The sequence below is a fragment of the Podarcis melisellensis genome, assembly GCF_964234715.1.
Source record: "Podarcis melisellensis genome assembly, chromosome: 2".
NCBI lineage: Eukaryota > Metazoa > Chordata > Lepidosauria > Squamata > Lacertidae > Podarcis > Podarcis melisellensis.
In genome coordinates this window covers 79,020,283-79,048,236 of record NC_138529.1, presented here as the reverse complement: position 1 = coordinate 79,048,236, position 27,954 = coordinate 79,020,283, and the positions used below count along the sequence as shown (strand labels likewise).

The 27,954-nt window shown below is 39.1% G+C and overlaps 1 protein-coding gene across 2 annotated transcripts in view; it reads left to right on the top strand.

Moving 5' to 3' along the window:
- Positions 1 to 27,954, top strand: part of FGD3 (FYVE, RhoGEF and PH domain containing 3) — a 106,522-nt gene that overhangs the window by 46,866 nt on the left and 31,702 nt on the right. The window contains exons 2-8 of one of the 2 annotated variants that reach the window (XM_081898309.1): positions 5,825 to 5,995; positions 8,627 to 8,798; positions 9,867 to 10,464; positions 22,731 to 22,820; positions 23,445 to 23,581; positions 25,709 to 25,865; positions 27,429 to 27,567. In XM_081898309.1, coding sequence (XP_081754435.1) covers positions 5,825 to 5,995; positions 8,627 to 8,798; positions 9,867 to 10,464; positions 22,731 to 22,820; positions 23,445 to 23,581; positions 25,709 to 25,865; positions 27,429 to 27,567 — 1,464 coding nt within the window. Of the gene's footprint in view, positions 1 to 5,824; positions 5,996 to 7,614; positions 8,461 to 8,626; positions 8,799 to 9,866; positions 10,465 to 22,730; positions 22,821 to 23,444; positions 23,582 to 25,708; positions 25,866 to 27,428; positions 27,568 to 27,954 lie in introns of those variants that run through there. The other variant, XM_081898310.1, reaches the window with a different exon arrangement.

The following is a 27,954-nucleotide window of genomic DNA, read 5'->3' as shown; positions in this document are numbered from 1 at the left end:
ATGTCTCTTTGGGAGCGGGTGAAGTGAAAGTTCACAGTGGAGCATGCATTTTATATCTGGAAACAACTGAAGCGCACGTAAGTATTGCTTACTGGCTTGCTTTCACCATTAAAGGTGCAACTACAGATTGTACTGGAATGCTTTTATTGACCACCCCTCCCTCCACCCCACAATCTTCTTGATATCTTCGTGCTCCTGGTGTACTTAGTAAGTGCTGCAAGCACTTGAAAACACCCTGACCTTCTCCCATATCTACCTGCCCATCTGTGGGGGAGGAGAGATCTGGTGGTGATACAGCTTGCTAAGACTCTCTTTGTGACAACCCAAACACCCTTCTCTCTTGAGATATGGCTTTCACCTCCTCTTATGAGTTTTAGGCAGTAGCTGAGGACATGCCTTTTTGTCCAGGCATTTAGTTGCTTTTCATTTAGTGTCTGTTGTTATTTAAGTGTCATTTCCTGGCTATGAAGAGTATTTTAATACATGCGTTGCTTCAGTGATTATGGCGTCTGCCATGATGTTGCTTTGCAGTGAAGGGCAGACAAACACCTATTTGAAGTAAATCAATAATGGCACAATCCTGTACATGCCTACTCAGCAGGAAACCTCTTTGACTTCAATGGGACTTACTCCCAGGTGTGTAAAGGATTGCAGTTGAAGACTATCAAGCAGTGGTTGCTCTATGCGACAATTTTTTTGTTAGAAAATTTACTGTGAACAACTCTTGGCAGTTATCATTTTCTGCTTCTGCTAATTCCTTCAGTGGGATATGTAATGTGGACAAGTACTTGCAACAACTACCGTATATTTAATTTTACCTTTATTATACACATTTTTTAAGTCTTGAAGTTGCAGTCATCACTAGAGTAAAACGTGATCTGCCCTAACAACATATGCTGAAATTTGAATATGTTACTGGGAATAGTGTAGGAGCAGCTATATGATAGCACAATGGTGGGTGATGCATATTTTTGAAACCCATGTTTCCTCACAGAGCTATCGGTCTCAGAGGGTCTTTAACAGTCAGTCCCTCTTTCCAGGGAACTTTGGGAATGGAAGTTCCGTGAATGGAATAGGGGTTTCCTAAGAATGCGCAGAACACACTTAACAAACTACATTTCCCAGGAATTTTTGGAAGAAGCAATGACTGTTTAAAGTGGTTTGATAGTGTTTTCAATGTATAGTGCAGATGGGGCCTCACTGAACTAAGTGGTCAACTTCTATTGCTTTATTAATTGACTGTTTATAGTTACCTTGTTTGAACTGGAATTGTTAAAAAAAAAGTTTTAATTTAAAAATCTAACCAGTCCTAAAGAGTTTCTTCATTTGGAAACAAAATATTAATTCCTAAGATGATTTGGTTCCCATTGACAGATTCACTCTTGCTTCTTGTTTTCAGATGTGTGGTCTAAGTGTGAGTGTCCAAGTTAGCTGAATTAAAGAGCAACATCCCAAATAGGGGACATTTCAATAGCTCAGGCCAGGCTACACAGTGTTTGTAAGTGAGGAGTTACTTGCTATTGTGCGACATAGTTACATGTCTTCAATAAGGCCAGTTTGTCTTAACTGTGGTTGTTGGTTCCCATGGCTAGATAGCATATGATATGAACCAGATAATATTGTTGAATGGGCTGATTAGATGGGATAGTACCTTATCAGCACAGATGGCACCAAGCACTTAATTTCATTTCTGTCCGCCTCTTTCTCCAAGAAGCTCAAGATAGCATACATGGTTCTCCTGCTCCCCATTTTATCCTTACAACAGCCCTATGAGGCAGCTTAAGCTGCGAGGCAGTGAGTGACTGGTCCAAGGTCACCCAGTGAGTTTCATGGCCAGGTATATGAACCCCGGCCAGGCATATGAACCCCGGTCTCCCAGGTCCACTGCACCACGCTGGCTCTCAGAGGGATCTCATACAAGGTAAAAATAATGACAGCCCTCAGTTTTTACATGGAGGCAGCCATGTTTTACCTAATACAGCTTCTTCTGAGAGCAACAGAATGTCATCAGGTGCCGTCGCTCCCAGGGGAACTTGCTCAATTCCTTTCAATGCACACAGCAGCAAGGAGCCCAGCACATTAACCACACAAGGCTGTGAGCGACTTGGTGACTTCTGGAGCTTTGTAAAAGCAGTGAGGAATGGACAAAGGCAGTGCTGCAGCCCTCCTACCACCTTGTAATGGTATCCACAGGACGAAAGTGGACTCATGATCCAGTCTGAATCATGATTTTCCTGGATTGAATAAGGCTTTGGAATAAGGTTCTGCAAATTCTTCCTCCATCCCTGGTTGCAATATTCAAAATATACATGTGTATATTTATGTACATGTTTAATTGTCTTATTTTTGAACTGATTTTCACTGTTTTTACTAGCATAATAGTAGGGCTATATTGCATATCCCTTTTGAACTCCTAATTCAGGACTGGAATTCAACCTGCCCTATGGAACATCCTCCCACCAGATGTCAAAGAGAACAACAACTCCAAGACTTTTAGAAGACATGTGAAGGCAGCCCTGTTTAGGGAAGCTTTTAATGTTTGATGGACTACTGTATTTTAATATTTTGTTGGAAGCCGCCCAGAGTGGCTGGGGAACCCAGCCAGAAGGGTGGGGGTATAAGTAAATAAATTATTATTATTATTATTATTATTATTATTATTATTATTATTATGGCACTCAGTCTTGGCATGATGGCATTGCTATACAAATTTTTATTAACTGATGTTGTACTCCCAATACATTTCAGAATAATAGTGCATGAAGTCTTAAATATATGTTTTTAAACATTAATTTAACTAAAATGATTGTAAACTTGGATCCAATGACCTTTTGTGCTGAAATAAAATAAAAGAGAACACTTAAGCAAACAAGATGGTATTGGCATTTACCTCAGAGTAGAAATTGTCTTATTGAGATTTGAATAAAAACCTTACCAATCCTTCCAATAAACTTCATGATTGAAATACCAAAGCCATCAAAATGATTTAGTTTTGTGTTTGTCTAAAGTTCTGGTGGTGGTCAAAGTGTATCATTGTCTTCACTGACTGATTCTTGTTATTTTAGCTGAATGATTTAAGTGAACTTGTGTCCCCACCACACTCCCAAACAATTATTTGCCAAAAGGCCATAGGGCAGTTTGCAACATAGAACATGATAAACAATATATGAACATGATATGCAATGTATGCCAATACTTAATATAACAGCTGTACAATACAAAAAATTAAAACAGTAATGTAAATACAAGTCAAAATAATAAGCAATTCATAGTAAAAAAATAATAGTAGATAATATATAATACATAATGAAAACATACTAAGTAAGCAGTAATGTAAAATTATTTGCACCAGCACCCCAACAATAAACTCCACAAACCCAGTAAAGTAGCATGAATTATTCCATGTTTTTCTCAGGTTCAGGCTAATACACATTTCTTAACAACAAACTCCTACAACTTAATAGAAGGGGAAATCAACAGCAGTATATGTGAAGTTCAGAAACATTGCAACAGATGCATATACAGTATTTCTCTTTGTACAAAACTAACTCTTAATCCCCTGCAGAAAAGGCAGGTTTTTCCAGCTCTCACATGGGAACTTTCCTCTCCTCTCCTAGTCTCTCTACCTGAGAGACCTCTGCTTCCCTTCCCATCAGGGTCCTTCCACCATCTGTCTGCCACTTTCAGGGTTTGTGCTATACTTGTCCCATAGGCAGCCCAGAAGAGAAGGGGCAATAATTTTGTTATTGTTGTGCTCCTGCTATTTGTCTCATGCATTTTAGCTTGTGAACCTGTGGACAGGATTGGGAATTTTTATTTCTGTACTGTGCCTATATTTTTAGTGTAGTTAATATTAATATAATGTCACCATAAGGGGTTTTTTTTTGGGGGGGGTAGTGGAAGAGTGTACCATGTAGCTTGCTTGCATTGCATGATGTTGGGTTTTTCTTTTTTAAAAGCACTGCTTGTTTCTTGTTTTCACTTATGACGTAGGTGGTGGCTTTTGATAAGGAAGTGGTTTTTTAATCATCAACTAGGAGTTCAGTGAACCGTGTTCTTTGCATTCTCTGAGAAAGATTGTTAGCTGATGTGGATTGATGAGGTCCATTTAAAACAACTGAGCTGTTAGCTTGCACCATCCCAGAAAATGCCGCTTTTTATCAGTTTGTGATATATGGCTGCATTGCCAAAGGAAGTATTAGAAATAAATAATGCTTTTAAAAGTAGAAGGATGAAAGAATGATTTTACCTCTATTGAACCACTATTTCACAAACACCCTGTAATGATTCAGTCTTGAGAATAAGCAGTCCAGGGATGGTTGCTCAAACCCTTCCACTCAGCCTGCAGCTCTGCTGAGTGATCACACAGACCCAGTTCCAAGGCCCCTCTCTCTCCCCCCTTTCATCTGGCAAGTGCTGTGTGCTGTGGCTGCACTCATGAAGCCAGGAGTGGACACACAACTCCTTTGGTCTCCTCTTTTCCTCACCTTCTAGCTGCATTTCAGCCTGGATATGCAACTGCGATTCTTTTTAGTCTTTGACTAACAAGTGTGTAACCCTTGAGAATGAGAGGGAGACAGAGAGACAGAGGCAGAGAGATAAATGACCACTGTAATATCTAAGTCATGAATTCACATGGCACATTGCAGTTACTTTTTTGTGAATGGGAACTTTGGCTAGTTGTGGTTTCAGAGTTCACAGAAGGGTGTGTGTGAACATCTATGTTTGTTTGTTTGTTTGTTTGTTTGTGTGTGTGACATTACACTGTTTGCAGGAACCAGGGTATTAGTTTCATGGATACTTTAGATTCCTACATCAGGGGGTTGGACTAGATCGCCCTTGCTGTGCCTTCCAACTCTATGATTCTATGATTCTGGGTTTTTTGTGGTCATTGGTTGGCCACTTATCACTATTATGGACTCTTTGAGATCAGCAGACAGACCACATAGAGCTGTAATGTTATTTTCAACTTGGTCCTTTTAAGGGAGCATATGGGTTTGTTTTCAGTTTCTTGAAATTGAAGTAAAAATATGGATAACATTACTTTTTGAGTTGCTCATGAACATTAACCATACTGGGTTAAGGAAGAGGGCAGATCCTCAAAACTTCTGAAATGCAACACTGATTGCGTATATATTCATAAAGGTGTTTTTCTTTTCCTTCTGGTACTTTGAATGAGCAAACACACCAGCTCAGTTGGTTAAATGACCAATCAGCTCCTGATAATACCTAACTGGTAACTATTACTAATGCCTGATAGTGTGTTATAGAATATTTTGAATTTTTCAGCACATGGACATCAGAGGTGGGGGTTGACATGGCCCCTGTCATCACACAAAATATTTTTACAATTATATGGGTATCCCCACAGTCATTCAAGGTTAGAATATTTTAATAAATTTAGAGCAAGGGTGAGGAATCTATGGCCCTCCAGACATTGCCGGACTACAACTCCCATCATATGTGGCAATTGGTCATGCTGACTAGGGCTGATGGGAATTGCAATCCAACATCATGCCTTCCGGGTCACAGTTTCCACAGCCCTGATTTGGATTATTTGTTTATTTCTAAAATGTATACACCACTTGATTGTAGAAGAACCTCAACACAGATTATGTAATACCCTTCTTGAAAAATTGTTCATGGAAGCTGTTATCTTTCTGTCATCAGACATTCTTTGCATGATGACAGTAGGGATGGATGGATTTAAACTGATGACTTTGAAGTAGATGTGTCAATCATTAGAGCAGTTCATGTGATAGAGTTTTTTGCTTACTCATTAGCAAAAGGAGGAAGTAAATACAAATTCATTTCTTTATTCCAGGTTGCTCTCATTCTTCTTTTCAAGTCAAATGTCACATTGACTCAAGGACAGTGCTGGAAACATGTAGTGAGTTGCAGCGTGTGGATCCCATTCAGTGCACTCTTCAGCCTGGAAGAAAGCCCAAAACCAAATGCCATTTGGCCAAAAAGCATTCTCTGCCAAAACCCCAAGGTTTGTAATTTATTGGTGTTATTTTAAAAAATGTGTTGAATGATGTAAGGCCACCCTATCAGGCCTTCTGAGAGGCTATATGAGCTAGAGGGCTTCCATGTATGGATTGCTATAACTAGGTGGGATATTGTTTTTGTTTGTTACTGTGTTAGTATTTTTGTGGTGTTATATTGTGAACCTCCCTGCGATCCTTGGATGAAGGGCGGTAAAGAAATTTAATAATAATTATAGTAATAATTGTGAGGGATGAACTTCACAAGGCTATTCAGAAAGTAGCATAAGTGGTGTAAGTTTTGATCTGAAGCACATTATAGTGGCACAGAGATTCATTACTTCAACTGGGTTGATATCAATGGAACAGAAAGGTACTGTTTGGGTTTCACTTTTTGTGTTGATTTTTATTGCCATCTCTGCAGTGCACCATTGGCCCATTGTTCACCTCGAAGGCATGTTCTGTATGATAGACTAATTTGCTGCCATTCTCTTCCGTTAAAAAAATGCAGGGATAGGGACATTTGCACATGGCAGGTGGGCCAGAACAATCATGAAGAATGGCTGCTTCTGAACTAAAAAAGTATAGCATACTAAATTTAATTGAAATAATGTGTTAGCAGTTGAAATCCAGTCTAAGGGTAATAAATATATATTTAAAAAACATGTTCATTCCAAAGGGATTTCTCTGGGATCTGTTGTATGAAAAATGTATAACTGCACACACAGTATACCTTTAAAACATATTCAAAACACATCTTTCCCCTTCAAAGAATTCTGAGCACTGTAGTTCGTTAAGGGTTTGCTAAGAATTGCAAGGCAGTGAGGGATAAACTGCAGTGCCCAGAATTGTTTGAGGGAAGGAATGTGCTTTGAAGGTATGGCGTGTATGCAGTCTAAATTTCACAATCTGTAAGATGTATTAAATTGTTTTCTATGCCTGTATATATAGAAAAAGATGGGTTGGATCATTCATAATCAAATTATATCCTTTAACAGGATACAGCCTGGAAGCTCTTCCATCCACTCACAACCACACATTTCTTTCACCATCTCCAGGTCTGGCATGTTCTTTCTTAGAATACAGGTTGAATTAATGATGTGTCTCTGCTAGGGGGGAAAAAATGGAACTTTACTTCTTGCCTATCATGTGACCACCTTCTGCCCAAGGGCTGCCATTTTTGGCCCTTACCTGGGATCATGCTCATTTGGGACTAATAACCATCTCCCTCTGAACCTGGAAACCAGACCCCTTGATGGATTCTAACCCCGAAATGATGTCTTGTAAGCTGATGTTCTTTAATGAACTCCTCTAAGGCAGAAATCAGTGCTCCAACATATATTTTAATGGGTTATCTGACAAATTGCAATGCAAAATGTTCCTCCTGGACATCGATTTTTATACCTTACTTTGCTTTGTCCATTGCAGGTGATATATTCATACCTTAGCACTTACAGTGCCAGTAAGTGTTAAAATGTAATAGTTTTCCAAACCTCCCCCCCATTTAAGCCACTTTTGTCCCATTCCCGCCCCCCGCCGCACCCTTCACCTGCTTCAAGTTAAGAGGAAGCTGACAACATTTTATGTTTTATTTTGTTGTTTCCCACTCATTTAAACATTTTATTTAAATTCCTCTGTTTTGCATATGTTTCTTTGTAAAGTGTCATATATGTTGATGATATTATACAAAAATACAATGCATGGTTTTTTTAAATGTTGAACCCAACACGCTTTAGAGAGAGGTTCGAAATTTTAAACTTCACCCTTTTCCTCATTAAGCAGTCTGAACCTGAGCTTATTTTGCCAGCAACCGTTGAAGGATGTGAACAACTGGAGTTAATTGCCCCTTTTTTACAGTATCTAGTTTAAAGGCCGGTTAAGTTAAGTTGCTTCTGGCTGTATGGAACAGTGAGATGACATGAACCCTGTTGCTATGGGTTACCGCTTGCATGCTTGAAAAACTACTATTTACTTGTGAACAATATGAGGACCTCGCATGGCTTGCTGCATTTTCCAAAAGACTGCTGCAGTAGGACTAATGCTCTTTCCCACCCCCACCAAAGGAGTAGAGAGCAGTACTTGGTAAGTGCTTTCTTACAGTAGCATGTTTAGTGCAGCAGCAAAAGAGGAAGGAAATTTCTGCAGTTTATACCTTGAAGAGGTGGGGGAAGGAAAAAGAAAGGAATACGGACAATTCTTGATTTGCTTTCTGAATTTCCAGAAGAATAGGCATGAGAGAAGATCTTTAAAAATCTCCATTAATTTTTATCAGTTTTGTTCAGTGCTTTAATCCAAAAGAACTCAAAGTTCTGGATCACGACTACCGAAAATGCTCATTTCAAGACTGGGGGTTGTGGTAGAGCTTTTGCAAAATGCAGTGTCTATGTGTGCTATGCATCCTGTTTAGCAACAAGGAAGTGGTTACGTTCCGTCAGTCTTTGAAAGATCTACCAAAATGCAAAAGAGAAGCCCAGTGAGTCTTGGCTTAAAACAAATTGTTCTTATATATAAAAACAGTCTGGCGCCACATTGGTGTTACTATAATAAAGCAGTGGCCTTTTCAGCTTTGTAGAGGTGGAGCAATTGGCTTGGTTGCTGAAAGACGGACCATTCCTCTCTCTCACTCTGTTTGTTTTCAGTACCTCCAAAACCTATTCATCTCCAGCCTGCCGGGCACGAGAAGATTCCTCCAGCACCATCTAGGCCTTTGCCAGCGGATCCCAAGTCAACAAGAAGCCCAGTGCCTGAAGAAGAAACAACACAGACCTCACGAGACATTAACAGACTCATTGAAAAATTCGAAAGTATTAGGTAAGTACTTTTGGTTACGTTTGCTATCCTCCTCTCTTCTTTAAATAACTGGAGGGGAAAATACGTTGTAACAGTGCAGAATGAAAGTATAACAACTCACAAATGTGAAATACATAAAATGGTGTGTCTATTTTAATACCAACAGCAATTAAGCCAAGTCCATCTAAAACCTAGTGGAGAGTTTTGAAATGTGTCTGATAATTGATGATGGTTTACAAGTAAATCACTCAGTGATGACACATTTTTGACAACAGAGGGTTACAGCAAAAATGATGTTGGGCTGCCAGCCCAGATTCCAAAAGGATAAATACATAACCGCACACGACTATTCAGTCCTGGCATAGGTGTGCTTGGACAACAAGTGATTTATTTAGGTTGGACAGATTTTCTCTAGACATGATTGATTTTAAAACTGGTTAACTTGTCAGAGAACCGAGAACTTATAGGACTGTTTTTTGGTGTTAAAAATGTTGAGTAAGTATGCTATAAATTACTTTTATAATTTCATTCTCTTGGGATGTTGCAGTCTGTTATGAAGATAAATATATCTGGCTAGTCTTTTAGCAAACCGTAAATGATTTATTCATTATTTAGGAGTGACTTTGCTGAAGGCCATGACTTCCTCAATATGGTTCCCTTAAATTTTTAATAGGACGAATTTGTGGGTTTCATTTCCTTTAAAAACTGAATTTTATTATGGTTTAATATAATATGAATATTTATGACAGCCACCTGTTATATTTTAAAGATATTTTAAAGAAATTTCTGTGCCCGGTTGTAGTTTTAAATAAATGGAAAGAAGAAGCTGACAGAGACAGCCAAAAGCATTTGAGGGCATGAAGCAGAAAGTTCAGCTGACATACTTAGTAGTGGTAACCAATGCTTGACAATTGGCTGGCTTTTTAATGACAGACCCAGAATTTGCCACTTGAGGCAGGCCACCTCACTCAATCTGAAGTTAGACATAGCCTCTGGTCTGAAAGAGTTTAAACCAAGGGCACTAGCTTCAAAGTGGATTTGTATGTGATGCCAACGACCCAGTGCCTTTGTCTTTATCTTCATTTGCAGGAGGCCCATCCATGCTGTTCAAAGAAACCAGTTCAACTTAGCTTTTAAAATGGAACCTGAGACAGACTCTTCCAAACAGTGTTGCCCAAGCATCTGTGATGCGGTAGGTTCCACTGCATCTTCTACCAATGAAAATAAAGAGCTTGATGACAGCGAACCTGGCGTGTTGTGTAGCACTGAACTGTCTAACACAGACATAATGAAAATTAAAGAACTAAATATAGATGATGGCACAAGCGCTGAAGATGGTGCTGATGTGCAGGTCAGCAAAGCCCCCACGGAAGAGCTTGTACCTAAGGACTCATCCGTGGAGCTGAACAGTAATGGTAAAATTCCCAATAGGGACAGTGGGATTGACAGCCCTTCTTGTAGTGTGGCGGGAGAGACTTTCCTGAATGAAGACGGTGCGGAGCAGAAAAAGGTCACTGTGACCGGGAACCCATCTGAGGTGGAGACGGACAAAAAGAGTGCCAGGTTTTCCGCTGGAGAGCAGAAAAGAGACTCTGCTCAGGATGAAGATAGTGACATAGATGAGGGAAGCAGTGAGGAGCAAGAGACAGCGGAGGTGCCAAAACTGGAATGTGTGGACATTAACAAGGTAAATATTATCTTTTGTATTGGTTTGATAACAGGATGCAGTGGGGAAGAATGATCTTCAAAATTTGCTGAGCATGTGAAACTGCATGATTTTGAGTCAGATAGTCTGTGACACTTGCCCCCCAGTAGCTGAGTACTGCTTGGCAGTGGCTTTCTAAGGCCTTCAGTCAGACGCCTGTCACTTCTATGCAAAGTGTTGTTCTGTTGCTGAGGAGTGAGCTCCCTTGTCTTTCTTATTTTTCTCTTTTCTTCAGTCCTAGTCTATGGTGGATATGTAGTCAGTTTGAGTTTCAGACCCAGCCTTCTTTCTTTCTGAGGTCTCCAACTTCCCCTCAGTTTGTTATTGTTTTCTGGGAGGTGTTGATGTTGGCCTTTTATTTTTTTATTTCATAATTTTTATTAGTTTTCAATTACAGTCCAATAATAGCCTCATGATAACAATACCAACTTAAAATACACTTAATAATGCCTATCATTCAAATACCGGACTATATACAGTGGTACCTCAGGTTACATATGCTTCAGGTTACATACGCTTCAGGTTACAGACTCCGTTAACCCAGAAATATTACCTTAGGGCCTTAGGTATGCAGGACTCATTCACTTCCTGCTGTTGTGGGGTAAATGCTAGGAGTACAGTGGTACCTCGGGTTACATACGCTTCAGGTTACATACGCTTCAGGTTACAGACTCTGCTAATCCAGAAATATTACCTCAGGTTAAGAACTTTGCTTCAGGATGAGAACAGAAATTGTGCTCTGGCGGTGTAGCAGCAGCAGGAGGCCCCATTAGCTAAAGTGGTGCTTCAGGTTAAGAACAATTTCAGGTTAAGAACGGACCTCCGGAACAAATTAAGCACTTAACCTGAGGTACCACTGTAATTTAGATAAAGTGCCCCCAACCCCTTGTGCTAGATTTGATGGTTTGATTATTTTATTTATTTCTGCGTTCCAAAATCTTACTAATTTCAGTTTCCTTCAGGTCAAAAAAATAATCCCTTATACAACAACTGCAATATTAATAACTTCTATTTGTGTTGATACATTAAATGATTTATAAAACTGCAAGTGAAGAACTCAAGCTATATCCTTGTTCTTCCTTTGTTTTTTTTTAAATATTTATTAAAGATTTTCTCAATACAATAGCAAAAACAAACAAAATGACATATAATTTTACAATAGCCATATTTTATTCATTTCCTTGGACTTCCTCACATCTCTCGTTCCTGCGTTCCAAGTTTTTCGAGCTTTACCCAGCAATTTATCACCTTGTTTCAATTCTTATATTCTAATATTCCAATATTGTGTCCCTAATTTTAGATAGTTTTACCCAAACCTTAAAAGCTTAATTTTAGCATAATATTTATCCAAAATTTATCTTTTCTCATATTTTCATTTATCTTCATATTCCTTTTAACTAGCTTAATGGTGCCATATTGTTAATAATCTTACATCTTTCTTAACATTCATACAATTTACAATATTTTTGTAAATAATCCTTAAATTTCTTCCAGTCCTCCTCCACAGCCTCTTCTCCCAGGTCTCGGATTCTGCCAGTCATTTCTGCTAGCTCCATACAGTCTATCAGTTGCATCTGCCATTCTTCCAGTGTGGGCAAATCTTGGGTTTTCCAGTGCTTGGCGACAAGTCTCCTTGCTGCTGTTGTTGCATACATAAAGAATGTTCGGTCCTTCTTTAACACCCTCTGGTATCCTTGTTCTTCCTTTGTATGGCAGTTATTCTGTCCATGGTGTTTCTTCCTGTCCCTGTAAGATGTTATGTCTTTCTTTCCCCCTGGTTGTTGGTGTTATCCATCATTCCTTGGGTGGAGCTGATATCCCATTGTTGTTCCAGAAATTTCTCCATCGCTCCGTCCCGTACTTTGTTGTTGTGCAACTTTAACAGCTGCAAAAGTCACTCTCTCCCAGTAAATACGGTAACCTGTTGTCACCATTTTTCCTCTCAGCCTGGGAAGAAGAGCAGTCTATAGAACTGCAGATGACTCAGTAAAGAATATGATCAGTTCCTTTGGCAGTTCAGACTCCTTTCATCCTTTCTTCTAACTGAAGATATATGAGCAATTATACTTCCAATTAAATTAAATTCCAAGTCCTCTTAGCGTTATTCAGTTCACTTCAGAAATAATAAAGGATGGGGAAGAGTCAACTCTAAGTTTCCATCATAAACCTTTCGAAAAATAGAGCTTTCCTCCCTTTTCCCTTTTTTTTTACACACACAGCTCTCTTTGATGTTCTATTCCATATTTATAATCCAATAGAAGGTACAGAAAGAATGGAATTTTAAAAAAAAGAATATCTTGAAAACTATTGTAATAATAAACATCTCCTGGCAGAACTAGAATGATTCTTGTAAAATAAGAAACATAATGTTTTTGGTATCTGATAAGAATAGAGAAAGTAATACAGTAATTTGGAACTGTGTGTGAAAGAACAATAGAAATAATAATACAATGAGTCTAATCGAAAGTCAAATGTGTTAATTTTTTTAAATTCTTTTTTTATTAATTTTCTTTCTTTCTTTTTCTTTTCTTTCCCCTTCCTCCTCCTTTGGTGTTTTATTTTCTTCTCACTTTCTTCTTTTGGTCTTTTCTTTCTGATTTGCTAAGAAAGAGGTGAAGTAAAATATGAAAAGTTGACTAACTCACAGTGATGTTTTGTAGTTTGTTAACTATTGTTAAAGATGGTCAACTGTAATGAATTGATGTATTAGTTACTGCTGATTTATTGTTATTGTTGAATCTATATCTATCTATCATCTATCTATCTATCTATCATCTATCTATATATCATCATCTATGTATCTATATCTATCTACCATCTATCTATATCTATCTCTATCTATCTATCTATCTATCTATCTATCTATCTATCTATCTATCTATCTATCATCTATATCTATCTATCTATCTATCTATCATCTATCTATATCTATCTATCATCTATCTATCTATCTATCTATCTATCTATCTATCTATCTATCTATCTATCTATCTAATCTATCTATCTATCATCTATCTATATCTATCTATCTATCTATCTATCTATCTATCATCTATCTATCTATCATCTATCTATCTATCTATCATCTATCTATCTATCTATCTATCATCTATCTATCTATCTATCTATCTATTCCAATTTCTTCCATTCTTGCTTGTACAAATATAATTTGAACTAATTCAGAGGAGGGTTGCCAAATCATAAATTTAGAGAAGAAAACTTTAAAGAAAGAAGCCATAGGCTGCCCTCCTCCCCACTGGCTTTTGCACCATGTCTTTTGAACTTATCTCAAGTTCAAAGCTTAAAATCTTGTAGCTAATTTCTTCCACAGTTTGTGATCTCATCTCTTCTAGCATGCACCTGTACTTTAGTCTAATTAATAGGAGAACCTCTGCTTCTTAATGGCAGCATTGGAGGGTTTTCGGCAGGCGAAGCGCTTTTGCACTCAGCACCTCCCTGCCCCCCGCATTCCATATCGGAGTGAGAGCCAGGTCCCGAGACAAACTGTATGTGAAGCCTGTTCACCACCCCCATCCCTGGGAGGAATTTGCAGGGATAATTACCCTCAATCATCCTTGTTTTTCCTTCGCCAACCATCTCTCGCTGTTGTGGGGGCTGCCTCCAATAAGGCAGAGTGGAACTGGAAGCCTGTTGGACTGAAATGTGACTGCTGTTGTCATTTTGAAATCTGCAGCATATAGGCCAGCAGCTTCATGGTTGATATTCAAAACTTCCAGACATGCAAAGATGGGCAGAGGGAAGGGCAGACAAAGCAAGCTGATACCACAATTTCTTTTCACTCTCCATTAAGCACCGGTCTATTATTTTCTTTTTTGGAGAATGGGTATGTGTCTCTGTTCAGAGGTTCCCTTTCCCTTTTAGCTCCTGTCTGTGTCACTGATGTGATTAAGAAGTAAAGATTTTCACATAGAGAATTTTTTACATACACAGACTTCGGAAATATTATTATAGAAGATGCTCCTTATACACTGATTCCTGGAGCTGCTAGCAGTGCCAGAAACCACAACTGGGGGAAGTGCTGTTACCCTCATGTCCTGCTTCCCATATGCATCTGATTGGGCACTGTGAGAGCAGGATGCTGGACTGCATAGCCCTTATCCTAATTCTGCAGGGCTTTTCTTCTGATGACCTGTTACCAGAGTTCAGTAACCATGCTGTAAGAGCTGTTCAACAGTGAAACGGTCTCCCTCGGGAGGTAGTGGACTCTCCTTTCTTGGAGGTTTTTAAGTAGAGGTTGGAAGCCCATCTGTCATGTATGCTTTAGTTGTGATTCCTGCAATGCATGGGAGTTGGACTGGATATCCATTGGGATCTCTTCCAAAGCTACAATTCTATGAAATACTCGTCTCACCATATTGATAAGTCAATGATTGCTCAGCTGCCCCAAAACCTAAAATAATGATTTCAATCAACAATAATAAATTTATGTGGCTTCTTTTTGCCCTGAAGCTTATCATGTACATCTGCAACATGGTCCATAGGGATGACTGTATTAATAGTCTTTAGTCGCAACAATAAAGATACTACAAGGCTCTTGGTTATTTTCAAGAAGATGTCATTCAAAATCCAGATTGACTCCAAACTATTATTAAGCCAGTGGCCACCATGGGGATGTCTTGATTTATTTAACTCATTTATATACAGCTTTCTATCAATAGATCTTGAAGGATTTGGGTCTACACAGGAGATCTAGGAGGAGATGTCATGAGTTAGAAAATGAGAGGATGAAATGAATCATTAAGTATGGGTACTTGCACAGCTTCTAGTGATGGGGGTGATTTAAAAGATGTATATTCCATATTTAGGCAGAACTTCTAAAGCAGTTTACAGTTTTGTTAGCAAGCATAGCATTAATAGAATCATAAGTAACATTATGAGTTCAAATAGCCATAAAGACATAGTTTGGTACCTTTCCCCATCAGAGATATAGTAAGTACTGCAATTGACTCACTTGGGCTTAGGCTCTGAAATAGTTTGTTTCTTTATCCATATGCCTGAGACTAATCAGTGTATTAATATGAGTCAAGTCAGAAGAAAGGGCAAGAAACATTGATTTTGGTGTCATTGCAACCATTAATGGTAGAGTAATGGCCAACATTAAGGCAAAACCTGGAAGTATATTCTGAAGAATGCAGTCTCTCAGTGTGTGTGCTTTGCTCTAGAATATAGCATAATGAACGAGCACAGTCTCCAATATAATAAAATATGTCATGGCAAAAAAATTAATTTATAGATATGGAGCTAGTAATATCTATATAGTGGGAGTCCAGATTTAATTACGACCACAGCTGATTGATCTTTAAGTACACATCAATCCTTAGGATCAGTTTTCCCTATTTTATTTAACTATGCATATCTAGATGCCCATACTTATATGAGATGCATCATATAATCAATGCATTTTATTAATAAACATCTTAATTGAATAATACATTTTATTAATATACATATTAATATAATGCATTATTTTAACAAATAATGTTATATCTGGGGCCTTTTGACCTTTCCCACTGAATAAGAATGGGAAATACATACTTTACAACTGCAACATAAAGCTTAGAATATTTTTAACCTGAACCTTTAAATTGGCAATATATATGGAAGGAATTATAAATTAGTTTGACCAAATGTTTTGAATGGCTTTCATTTAGTTGGAAGTTAAATTTCCTCATGTTCAAATATAGCAGCATCTCATATATGTTTGACTCTTCCTCCAACATTGTATGATAGCGGGCTATGTTTTGCTTGTATATTATGCAGATGTGATGTGTGGTTTTTTTAAATATCCATGGCATCCCTCTTCAAATGCCTTCTTCTATAGACCTGAAGATGCAAAGTACAGTGAGACTTTCTCTGAAACAGGGACTCACAACTCATACAAGTTGACTTTTTTCTTTTTTTTAATCTGCTAACCTTTCTCCTTCTTTGCAACCCATATCGTTCCATCCCTCCCATCCCTGTTCACCTTCCTTCTCAGCATTCTGTAGAGCACCTTCCACAAGGGGGTCTAGAAATAGACTGGGGAGGGAAGACCATGGTCCTTAGGTATGCAGGACTCATTCACTTCCTGCTGTTGTGGGGTAAATGCTAGGAGTACAGTGGTACCTCGGGTTACATACGCTTCAGGTTACATACGCTTCAGGTTACAGACCCTTTTAACCCAGAAATATTACCTCAGGTTAAGAACTTTGCTTCAGGATGAGAACAGAAATTGTGCTCCGGCGGTGTAGCAGCGGCAGCAGGAGGCCCCATTAGCTAAAGTGGTGCTTCAGGTTAAGAACAGTTTCAGGTTAAGAACGGACCTCTGGAACGAATTAAGTACTTAACCTGAGGTACCACTGTATTACTGTTTGGAGAACTAGAATTGTAACGTTAAAGGCAGATTTCATTCAAACTAAAAATGGGAAATTATTAATTTTACTTCATTACATTTCCCCTCTTTCCTTTCTTTTTTCACGGAATCCAAGGTAGCCCACCTAGATTCTGGCTAGAAGCAGACCTGCTTAGCTCCAACAGGGTGGCAGCTTCATTTGCCTTCAGACAATACCCTAGGGCCCAGTACATTCCAACAGCACGTGAATTGCCTGTGTTCTTCTGCAGTGGTATGGCAAGCCCTAAAATTAGCTAAATGAGGAAAGTAAACCCTGTGTTAACCCAGTTTCTGTTTCCCTGTTTTGTTAAAAAAAAGTGCACTTGGATTTTGGGCAGTTCTACATGCAGGTATTATCATCACCATCATGTTGTGTACGCTAATAATTCAGTACACCTGATCCATGTAAGGCACGATGAAAGGATTAATATTGATAGGCAAAACATTGCATTGCATTCATTGCACAGCAGCTGCTTTCTGCACTAAAGCTCTGGACAGGAAATGTGGTAAGTTCCTGAGCAAATGTGTCTGATAGCCTGTCTTGCTCTGGGGACTCCAGAATGTTGTTGACATCACTTAACCAGAAATGACACAGTTGAAGTAATTACAACAACAACAACAACAACAATAATAATTTTTTTATTAAAACAAAAAAAATTCCTTCCAGTAGCACCTTAAAGACCAACTAAGTTAGTTCTTGGTATCAGCTTTCGTGTGCATGCACACTTCTTCAGATACACAATTTTTTTATTATTATTTATATCCCGCCCTCCCCAGCCGAAGCTGGGCTCAGGGCGGCTAACAACAATCAAAATAATCCAAAATTCTAAAAACATTCATTATAAAATTAATTAAAATCAAATTAAAATCAAATTGATGGCAACCAATTAAGCAAAATTCTGTGCAGATTGCCAGAGGAGGGGGTCAGGCTGCGCCCTGACCAAAGGCCTGGTGGAACAGCTCTGTCTTGCAGGCCCTGCGGAAAGATGTCAGGTCCCGCAGGGCCCTAGTCTCTTGAGACAGAGTGTTCCACCAGATTGGAGCCGCGGCCGAGAAAGCCCTGGCTATAGTTGAGGCCAGCCTAACCTCTCTGTGGCCTGGGATCTTCAGGATGTTTTTATTTGCAGACCGTAAATTTATCTGTGGGACATACCAGGAGAGGCGGTCCCGTAGGTACGAGGGTCCTAGGCCGTATAGGGCTTTAAAGGTTAAAACCAGCACCTTAAACCTGATCCTGTACTCCACTGGGAGCCAGTGCAGCTGGTATAGTACCGGATGAATATGATCTCGCAGCGAAGACCCCGTAAGGAGTCTCGCCGTGGCATTCTGCACCTGCTGGAGTTTCTGGGTCAAGGGCAGCCCCACGTAGAGCGAGTTACAATAATCCAGTCTGGAGGTGACCGTCGCGTGGATCACAGTGGCTAGGTCAGGGCGAGAGAGATAAGCTTTGGGGAATAAAGGAGGACCAGCAATGTCACAAGAAGAGTCTTAAGTGGAGCACTTGAGAGGCTGCCTCCACTCCCACCCCAATTTCAATTTTCTTTACTCTTTTTAAAACCAGGATAAGGATTCTTGATCACATTGACGTGTGCTGTTTTCTGGGCACTTCCTGGTGTGATGTAGGCATTCGTAATGTAGAGAGGTACATTGTTGCAAGTTTGATGAGGCCTCTTCAAAGGACTGAGCTACTCTTTATAATTATGAGTAGAAACCTCTTGAAAACACTAATCCAGGTTTTCATTTGCTCTATTGCACCTCTTCATCTCCTAAACTAGTGTCTTTTTGTAGTTTGCATAACAATTATTTTTCAATAGCATTTTTCAGTGTTCCCTTTTATATTGCACTCTGTTCAAAATAAACCTTTTCTCTGTAGTCATTGCAACAGTAGCTGACTACTGTGATGATAATTGGCAGGAACTTCCTTATAATCCAGCAGTCTTCAGTCTATTAGACTCAGATCCTCCTTTAATCCAAACATGTGTTTGGAAGCCTGCTCATTAATTTCCCCTCCATATATTTGTATGTGGTAGTGCTGCTGTTGCAACCCATCCTTCGTGGAGGATAAGGCTCCTAATGGCTACTAGCCATAATGGCTATGTTCTGCTTCCACTATCAGAGGTGGCTTGTCTCTGAATACGAGTTGTTGTTGGTGGTGGGGCTGTTGTTCTCAGGTCCTGTTTCTGGGCTTTTCAGAGATATTTGGTAGGCCACTGGGAGCATAGGATGTTGGACTAGGTGAGGAGAGGGAGACTTTCTGTTCTTCATCAGGCAATGGCGTTCCCACCTGCCTTGCTCCACCCTCCAGCCCTGAAAGCCTTTCCCAGACCATGACTTTGAGAACAGCAGCAGCAGAAGAGCGAAGTTCAGGGATATTTTAAAAAAGTTTTATAAGTTGTGCATCTTTGTTTCTCAATTTGATATTTTTACATGGTTTTGTATGTTTTGTGGTATTTTATGCATTGTGATTTGCTGTTATTTTTACTGATTATAGATTGGTAATTCTTTATTGTGGTTGATAAGTGTAAACTGTTTAATTATTATTTGCTGAAGTTTAATTTTACTGTTTACTATGAGATTCTGATGGATTGTTGAATGTTGCTTTGTTTGATATAAGTTGTTGATTTTAAAGTTATTGAGACTTTTTATATTGGTTCAGATTGCCACTATTATTTTATTATGTTTTTATATGTGTTGGGAGCTGCCGAGAGTGGCTGGGGCACCCCAGCCAGATGGGTGGAGTATAATTATAGTTATAATTATAATTAGCCCTGGAGAGACCCACCAGTGTTCTTCTTATGCTCTTATCAAGTCATGACCCAATAATGGGCCGGAACACACCAGTTGAAAACCAGTGGTCTAACCTGATGCGGGACGTGGGTGGCGCTGTGGGTTAAACCACAGAGCCTAGGACTTGCCGATCAGAAGGGTGAGCTCCCATTGCTCGGTCCCTGCTCCTGCCAACCTAGCAGTTTGAAAGCACGTCAAAGTGCAAGTAGATAAATAGATATTGCTCCGGTGGGAAGGTAAATGGCGTTTCTGTGTGCTGCTCTGGTTCGCCAGAACCGGCTTAGTCATGCTGGCCACATGACCCAGAAGCTGCTCGCTGGCTCCCTCGGCCAATAAAGTGAGATGAGCACTGCAACCCCAGAGTCGGTCACAACTGGACCTAATGGTCAGGGGTCCCTTTACCTTTACCCTGATGCCAGTCATTTTGACTGCTGGCCAAGGTCTCTGCAGAGAGGTATTTCCCAGCCTATTACCTGAGATCCTTCAGTGTGAGTCATTGAACTTGGGACCTTGGGCATGAAAAACCATTTGAGCACAGCATCCAGATTATTTCACAAAATGATAGGTTCTCTATTCTTTTGCCATGATCACTACTCTTTTTCACTCAGCTTAGTTTGAGTGTTGATGCTGGGGTAGAGATGCCATTCTATGTCACTCTAGCATGTCTTTACCCATAAGTCTCCTCTGTTCTATTTCTGCCTTAATCTGTGATTATTATTTTTAAATCACAACTTTAAAAGAATACATATTTTAAATTGTATTTTCTCTCAAAATACACATGTTAAGTTTTTTTTAACCTAAAAGAATTCTTGCAGATGGTCATCTGTCCTGTATGATCTAGTTGAGATTCCTGCAATGCAGAGGATTAGATTGGATGACCCCATAATTCTAGGAAATGTGAATACTGGTGGATTACTGAGTTCTTATCTACACATTAGTCAAGAGGCAATGATAAGGTCAATTCATAATGGAATACAGAAAAACAGATACTTGAGAAATTCGGTGTTGAAATACACTGGATCACATCAAATTGTTTTTCCTTAAGTTATCCACTGTTTCTATAGTGGAAAGATGAAGAGAAGTAAATTATTGATATTTATTAAAATCCAAATAATTATCCAATTTAATGGCATTATTCTTAATTTACTCTAATCTTGGCAGACTGATACTTTGCTGTGCATTCTGTTTAGAACGCCACCCCCCCCCCGTGAGAAAATGGGCAATAATAAACAATTAATGGGCACATTTGTGTGTAAAATACTGAAATGAAAATACTGATTAATCTTGCTAACTTTTAAAGATAGTGTTCCTGAAAGTAAGAAATGCCTCATTCCACATCACTCTTTTATGGAGTCTTATTTTATGCTATAAGGCATCAATGTCATTGAGCATTTATTAGAACCTGAACACACATGACTGAATAATTGTGTGTCTTCTCTGTCGTTTGTCCAATGAAAACTGACAAGAAGGAGCTTATTAGCTTTGATAATGTCTCTCTGACTGACATTGCTGACGTATATGGGATATCTCAGCCTGGATACTTCTAAAAGAAGAAATGACATGAAAGTGATTGATTTTAGCGATTTTGCAAGTGTGTGCACGTGTTCAAGCACAACTGCCATACTATTTTAATTGGTTAACTGGACAGATAATAAAAAAGTGGAAAGAAGAGATACAGAAATATTCTATATTAGTGCTAAATCGTAGGAATGAGAGAGGCCCAGGCATATCTTGTATAGAGATGAAAAACCTAATCAAGCGAAGGCTTTCTATTCATTGAAGCCTATTGTTTTTGGAGATGAAAGACAGTTGCCATGTGATGAACACTTCAGCTGACCAGGTTATCGTATTTTATTAGCTATCAGGGTGTAAAGAGCGGGATTGTCTCAGTTCACTTATTTGGTCTTCACTTCCTTTGCCCTCTTCTCTTCCTGCTGCTGAGCAGTGTTATATCCTGAGGTGGAAGCAGAATAGAATAATAGTGGTGAATGTGTCTGCATAAACCCTGAAATCCGGAGATGAAGTTCTGGGCTGAGAACTTAAGCAGCTTCATATCCTTGCTCTAATCAAGTGTGATACTTTGCTGTTACCATCAGCCCTGGTAACAAATAAACTTGGCATGTGATGCAGAGCTTAGGAGGTGCAGGCTGTCTTAAATTGAAAAGTTTTTTTTTATTCCAAAGCCACCTGTTAGAGTTTTGTCATCAGATTTGCTCAGACCAGAAGTCAATAAGGAAGTTTTGAAAAACCAACACTGCATTGCAAGGGTTAGGTATTTCTATCTAGTTTTCTGAAACCAGTAATTTGGAGCCTTATTTTTTAAAAAAAGTTGAGAGTTGTTTTGTCTTTTTTTTTTGTTTGCCCCAATGCATGGACTATAACTTCTTTTTTCCTAGTGAGAAGGGATTTCAGGGCTAGAGAGACATGGTAACAACAACAACAACAATCCATAAATACCTTTTAACTTTTTTGTTCCTCATAAAAGCATTTGATTAGCTATTGACTATGCAAGCTCAAAAATCAATAAGAAATTCTATTTTACTTTGCCCCTAAACATGTTTGCTTTTCCCTTTTCATTTCTTGGGGTTTTTTGTTTGTTTGTTTGTTTTAAAATGAAGCAGCAGCAGCAATGTTTTAAGGCCATAAGACGAATTTGGACATTTTCTGTGGAGGTGATTACCACTAGCGAACCATAGGAAAGGCATACTTTGATTTCTTCCCTCTTTTTGCTCCATATTGTACTAAATTTTACTAAAGGATGCCTTGTGAGAGGGTTCCATAGTTCACATTTGATGACAATGAGTGAAATATGCAAATTAGATGGTTGTAACTATACTATAAGAGGTTGCTCTGTACTAAATTGATTTTAGAGAAACAGTGAAACATACACCATCCATAAAGAGATTCATGAACCATCCAAATGCACACTTCATCAGCTCAGTAAAATGGAAGACTTTTAATGGTAGTGTGCACTTCATCAGCTGCAAGAACATAATATGAAAACGATTATTTCCTCAGCATTTGTAATCTTGACTGAAAATTCACATTGCCTTTTTCATGTTGTCTGCAGTGTTCAGAGCCACAGAAGCTGTTTAACATTGCAAGTGAACTTCTTCATACGGAAGAAGCTTATGTTAAAAGGCTTCATCTTCTGGATCAGGTAAGTCTACTTCTATATGGGAAATTAGCCTTGCTAAAAACTTGTAAGAAAACTTAATTTTTCTCTACTAGATCAGTTCATTTTGAACAAGTATGTCTGTATAGCTGGTGGTAGTTATTTTGGACAATTAACTTCCTCAAAAGTCAAATTTATCTGCAATAGCTGAGTCAGATGTCTGTTGTCTTTTAACCAATTGTGCAATGCCTTGTGCGGAAGTAGAAAAATATATAATTGGAACACATTGTAAAGAAACCTTTCCATTTAGCCTCTTTTTTATTTCTTTCACTAGTTTTTTTTGTCTAGCCAAATGTTAATTAAGAATGATACTTGAAAATATTTGTAAAGCACCTTTATATGTTAAATCTATGGTTTTTCTTTAGTTGGCTTTCACTCTAAATGGCTAACATAACAAATGGCTTTGAAATAAGCAGGTGGCAGATTTATTGGAAATATATATGGATGTCTTTAGTTGAGGAGTCCTTCTAACCAGCTAGACATGTCTCTTGAATACATCTTGGGGAGAAATTCAAAAATCCATATCCGTTATCTGTCAACATCCAGCTGCTTAAATTAGTATAAATAATATACTTTTGGTTCTGATGTTGTGTGTGTGTTTTGGTGCAGGTTTTTTGCACTAAATTGTTTGAGGCGGGGATTCCACCTGATGTGGTAACAGGAATCTTTTCAAATATTTCTTCCATCTATCGCTTCCACGAACAGTTTCTTCTGCCTGAGCTCAAAACAAGGATTACAGATGAGTGGTGGGTAAATGAAGGACTACAAACAAATGTTTCTATGTTAAGAATTTCCTAGAAACTAAAAACGTCCACTTCTGTAACATGCTAGCACAACAAAATATAATGCACTGTTATTGGTATGTATCTGTATGTCACATCGTAACACTCCTGAGTGTTCCATGAACTTTACAGAATAAAGTTCAGGAGATGGCTCTCCTGAAATAGTTCCACCATGTGGTTTCACTGGCTTTGAAACCCCTGCTGCATCTGAAACTATGGCACCTACTTAGCCTCGCCAACACATTAGCGCAAGCTTCTATCTTGTTTTGCTTTCCTCTGTCTTTTCAGAGGCAGGGATCAGCAGCTGGTGCAGGAACAATGCTCTTTCTCATTGTTTTCAGTATTAGGCACTGTTCCATGCTTGCATCTGAACTGCATGCTTGGAGCCAGCCTCAGGGAAGCCCATCTTTGTGAAAGCTCCATTTCCAAATCTAGCATACAAAGCCTTGGGTCAAAGCCTTGGCTGGGAAATAGAATTGCACCATAAGCACACAAATGTCTTTGGTAAAAGTATTCCCTAGTAAGAATTCATACGTGGAGATAGCTAGCTGTTTAGTTTTTTGTGACTAATTCACATCCACAGCCAAAAATGCAGTGAGGCCTGCGCTCAGGCCCCTTTGACGTGTCCTTAAAAAAGACATTGTATACTTCGCTTATTGAAAAACATATATTTAGATCGCTAAAAAGTTTTGGTCGAGTTCCTGTAAGGCAGGGATGTCCAACAGGTCGATTGGGATCCCCGGGAGGTTGCAGTCAATTGCTGTCAATCGCGGGCTCATTTCCCTTTGCTTTTGCCTAAGAGACCTGGCCCTGGCCCCTCTCCCCTGCCTGTATTTTCTCCTGATCTCTGTAACGTAAGACAGACTTTTTGCTGTTCTGCTAAATGTTTCCTGTTCCCGCTAAAAGTTCCCCCCAAAAAACGGAACCCCAACAAAATGGGGCATTTCCCCTCCCTAAAAAAGCTCAACAACTTTGACCGGAACCCCTAAAAACCCCTAAAAAGGGTGGTAGATCACTGCCAGATTTTAATTCTGAAAGTAGATCGCAGTCTCTCGGGAGTTGGCCACCCCTGCTCTAAGGAAATAAAGCTGCCCTTGGGTAAGAGGACAGCTCCTCATAAGGATGAGAACCTGGTTAAAAGACAGGCAAAAGATATGTATAAACGAATTTTCATAATGAACAGAGGTGAAACCATGGCTGTCCCTCGTGAATCTTCACTGCTGTTTAACTTGTTCTCAAAAAATGTGAATAATTTGATAGCAGCCATAATTGCAGAAGACACCAAATCATTCAGATTGGCCAGTCCCGGGTATTAAAGCATGGGAGAGAGAATAAAGTTTCATAGAGAATGGGAATACAATTTCCTAAACATTTATGAAACTACAGCATCAGTCCTTGAGAAGGGGCAGGGTGATTGCTGCTCCCTGCTTGCAATAACGCTGTACTTGCTAGGATGGGGTGGGGTGAGATTGGAGGAGCTGCAGCTTAGCAATGGGGCATTGTGTCTGTGGTGCCATCACTGCCATTCTAGAGCTCCCCATCTTCATCACTGCCTGCTCCAATGCCAGGATGCTGCTGCTGCTGCTCCCCCTATACACCTCTGTGAAGACTCCAACTGGTGTTTGCCTGTAGAATTGTAGAATTGGAAGGCACCCCGGGGCCATCTAGTCCAACACCCTGCAGCCCAGGAATCTTAACACACGATCCCTCATCCAGTTTGAAACGATACTGTGCCCTGCTTAGCTTGGCAAACGTGCTAGCAGCTTTACTGCCACACAACTTGATGCAAGATAATTCAAATATGCACCTTTACAAAACTTGTAATTTTGAATTCCAAATGGTGTAATAATAGAAGCACTTGTTTACAAAACAATGGAAGTGTTGTTTTCAAACTCGTGTTTAATTTTGATGCAAGTGAGTAAGTAGAATTTCCCCCCATCCACGTCATTTTAACTATACTTGTAATTTATGGAGATCAATTATATCAGACTGCATTCCAACATAGGATGTGCAATTGTAGTTGCCAGCTGATGTCATCTTCCATTTCCGTGTTTTTCTTTAAATTTGTCTTGTTATTTCTTCTGTCTACAGGAATACAAACCCAAGGCTCGGAGACATCGTCCAAAAACTTGCTCCATTTCTGAAGATGTATGGAGAATATGTAAAGAATTTTGACAGAGCAATGGACATGGTGAACACATGGATGCAGAGATCTGTTCCTTTTAAAGCTGTTATTCAAAACATACAGGTATAAATCATTTGTACTTCTCACAGTCCATGCCTTGTTGACATTACACATGCGAGGATAGGTCTGCCTGTGTAGCTCTGTAGCCAAGAAAACCTTTTAGGGAAGGCAGGGTTGATTTCAGTGACATGTGATTGTGCCAGCTAGATCTCTGACCAGCTCATTGGTTTTACACAGAGTATTGTAATAAATATAAACCATTAAATGGGCATATGAAATTTATTATTATAAACTCTGAATTGAAGCCAGGCTTAAAAGGAAAATAACTTCCTTGAAGAAGCCACTTTTTATGGCTTGACTTAGTGTTATGTCTGAACCTGAGATCATGGTTTATTTCTTCTAGACAAGCTGTGAACAAAAAAATTTCCTTCCAGTAGCACCTTAAAGACCAACTAAGTTAGTTCTTGGTATGAGCTTTCGTGTGCGTGCTATGTTTTGACTATGGCAGACCAACACGGCTACCTATCTGTAAGCTGTGAACAGTAAGACCTTGGTTTCAGGTCATGGTTTGTCCAGAGCAAAATAAACCACGATCCTGGATTCAGAAATAACGCTAAGCTAAGCCTGAGTATTGTAAGCTAAGCCTACAATAGTAGAACCAGAGGAGAAACAAAACTGCTACAACCTTCTAACTGGGAACCATCAACATTTGCTGGCTTGCATTAATCCATAATGTAAGATAAACCTGTTTTTCTCTTCATGCATAGTCATTATATTGATCAATGTATTCCATCATAATTAACTTGGAGACTTTGAGTTGAATCCAATGTTAGTTTTACTTAGAGCAGACTAGTTTAAATTAATAGACATGTGTAACTTAGGTCCATTAATTTCAATGGGCAGGATTTGTCTATTGAGTCCCAGTCAGCAGCAGAAGCCCTGTGCAAGGATTTCTTCCTGCACAGTGAGCCTCCTTCCCTCTCCTGCCCCTGGATGCCCCCTACGGCTCCCTAAGTGACTGGTGGTGGTGGTAGAGTGGTCCTGAGAACTCCCAGAACAGTGGGTGGTGGGAGGAGATAGGGGATTGTTCTGCCCAGTAAGGTGAAATACTTGCACTCGTGGAATGATCAGAAGAGCTTGATGTTGACTTCCTTCCATTGGGTCTATTCTGTATACAACACTTCGCACTTCTTTGTTTTGTGATGAATATACCACTGAGAAATAATGAAATAAATAATACTGTTATGGGAAACATGAATTGGGTAGTAGATATGGGGATGGACTGCTGTACTCGACTGAGCCTAGGTTGAAACCAAGGTATCAGTAAGAGATGCCTTTAGGCCTGGATCCAGCATGACATAGTAACTAAATGTCCTTTCCTTTCCTTCCTCTTTTTATTATGATGATAATTTGTACATCTGAAAGCAGTTCTATAGAACACTTTGCTTGATTCTGTATTTACCTTGCCATGACCGCCAGCATCTTTATGATAATTTTAAAAAACTGACTAATTAAGCATATGAACATCTTTCTACAGTCCTACATCATTAAATGGTATAAGTACATGGATATGGCAAAAGAAAAAAAAATTGTTCAGAAAATCAGCCTGTTTTCCTTTAATTACAGAAAGAAGAAATATGTGGAAACTTGACATTACAGCATCACATGCTGGAACCTGTACAGAGAATTCCACGCTATGAGCTTCTCCTAAAGGATTACCTTAAAAAACTTCCTGAAGAGTCACTAGACCGAAAAGATGCTGAAAGTATGTACAGTTTTCATTCACATGGTTCAGCATCTTATTCTGTGTGGGGGCATAAATATGCATCATGTTATAGCTTTTCAAAATTAAACCTTTTCCTCTTTTGTCAAAATCTGACAACACCACTCTTTGATGGATTTCTCTTGTGGACCTGTTAAACCAAACGTATCATTTCTTATTTACTTGGTGCACAGCACCTGATTCATACCTATTGCATGATAATGATAGTTCCAATCAACTTATTCTCTGGTAGTGAAGCTTCTGACACCAGTTTTCTGAAGTGTCATGATGGCGCATAACGTTTCCTGACATTTCAACTGTTTGCCAGCCAACTTTTTTGAGAGAGAAACTGAAGTTTCTGATTGGGTAGGATTTCAACTTTACACAGGG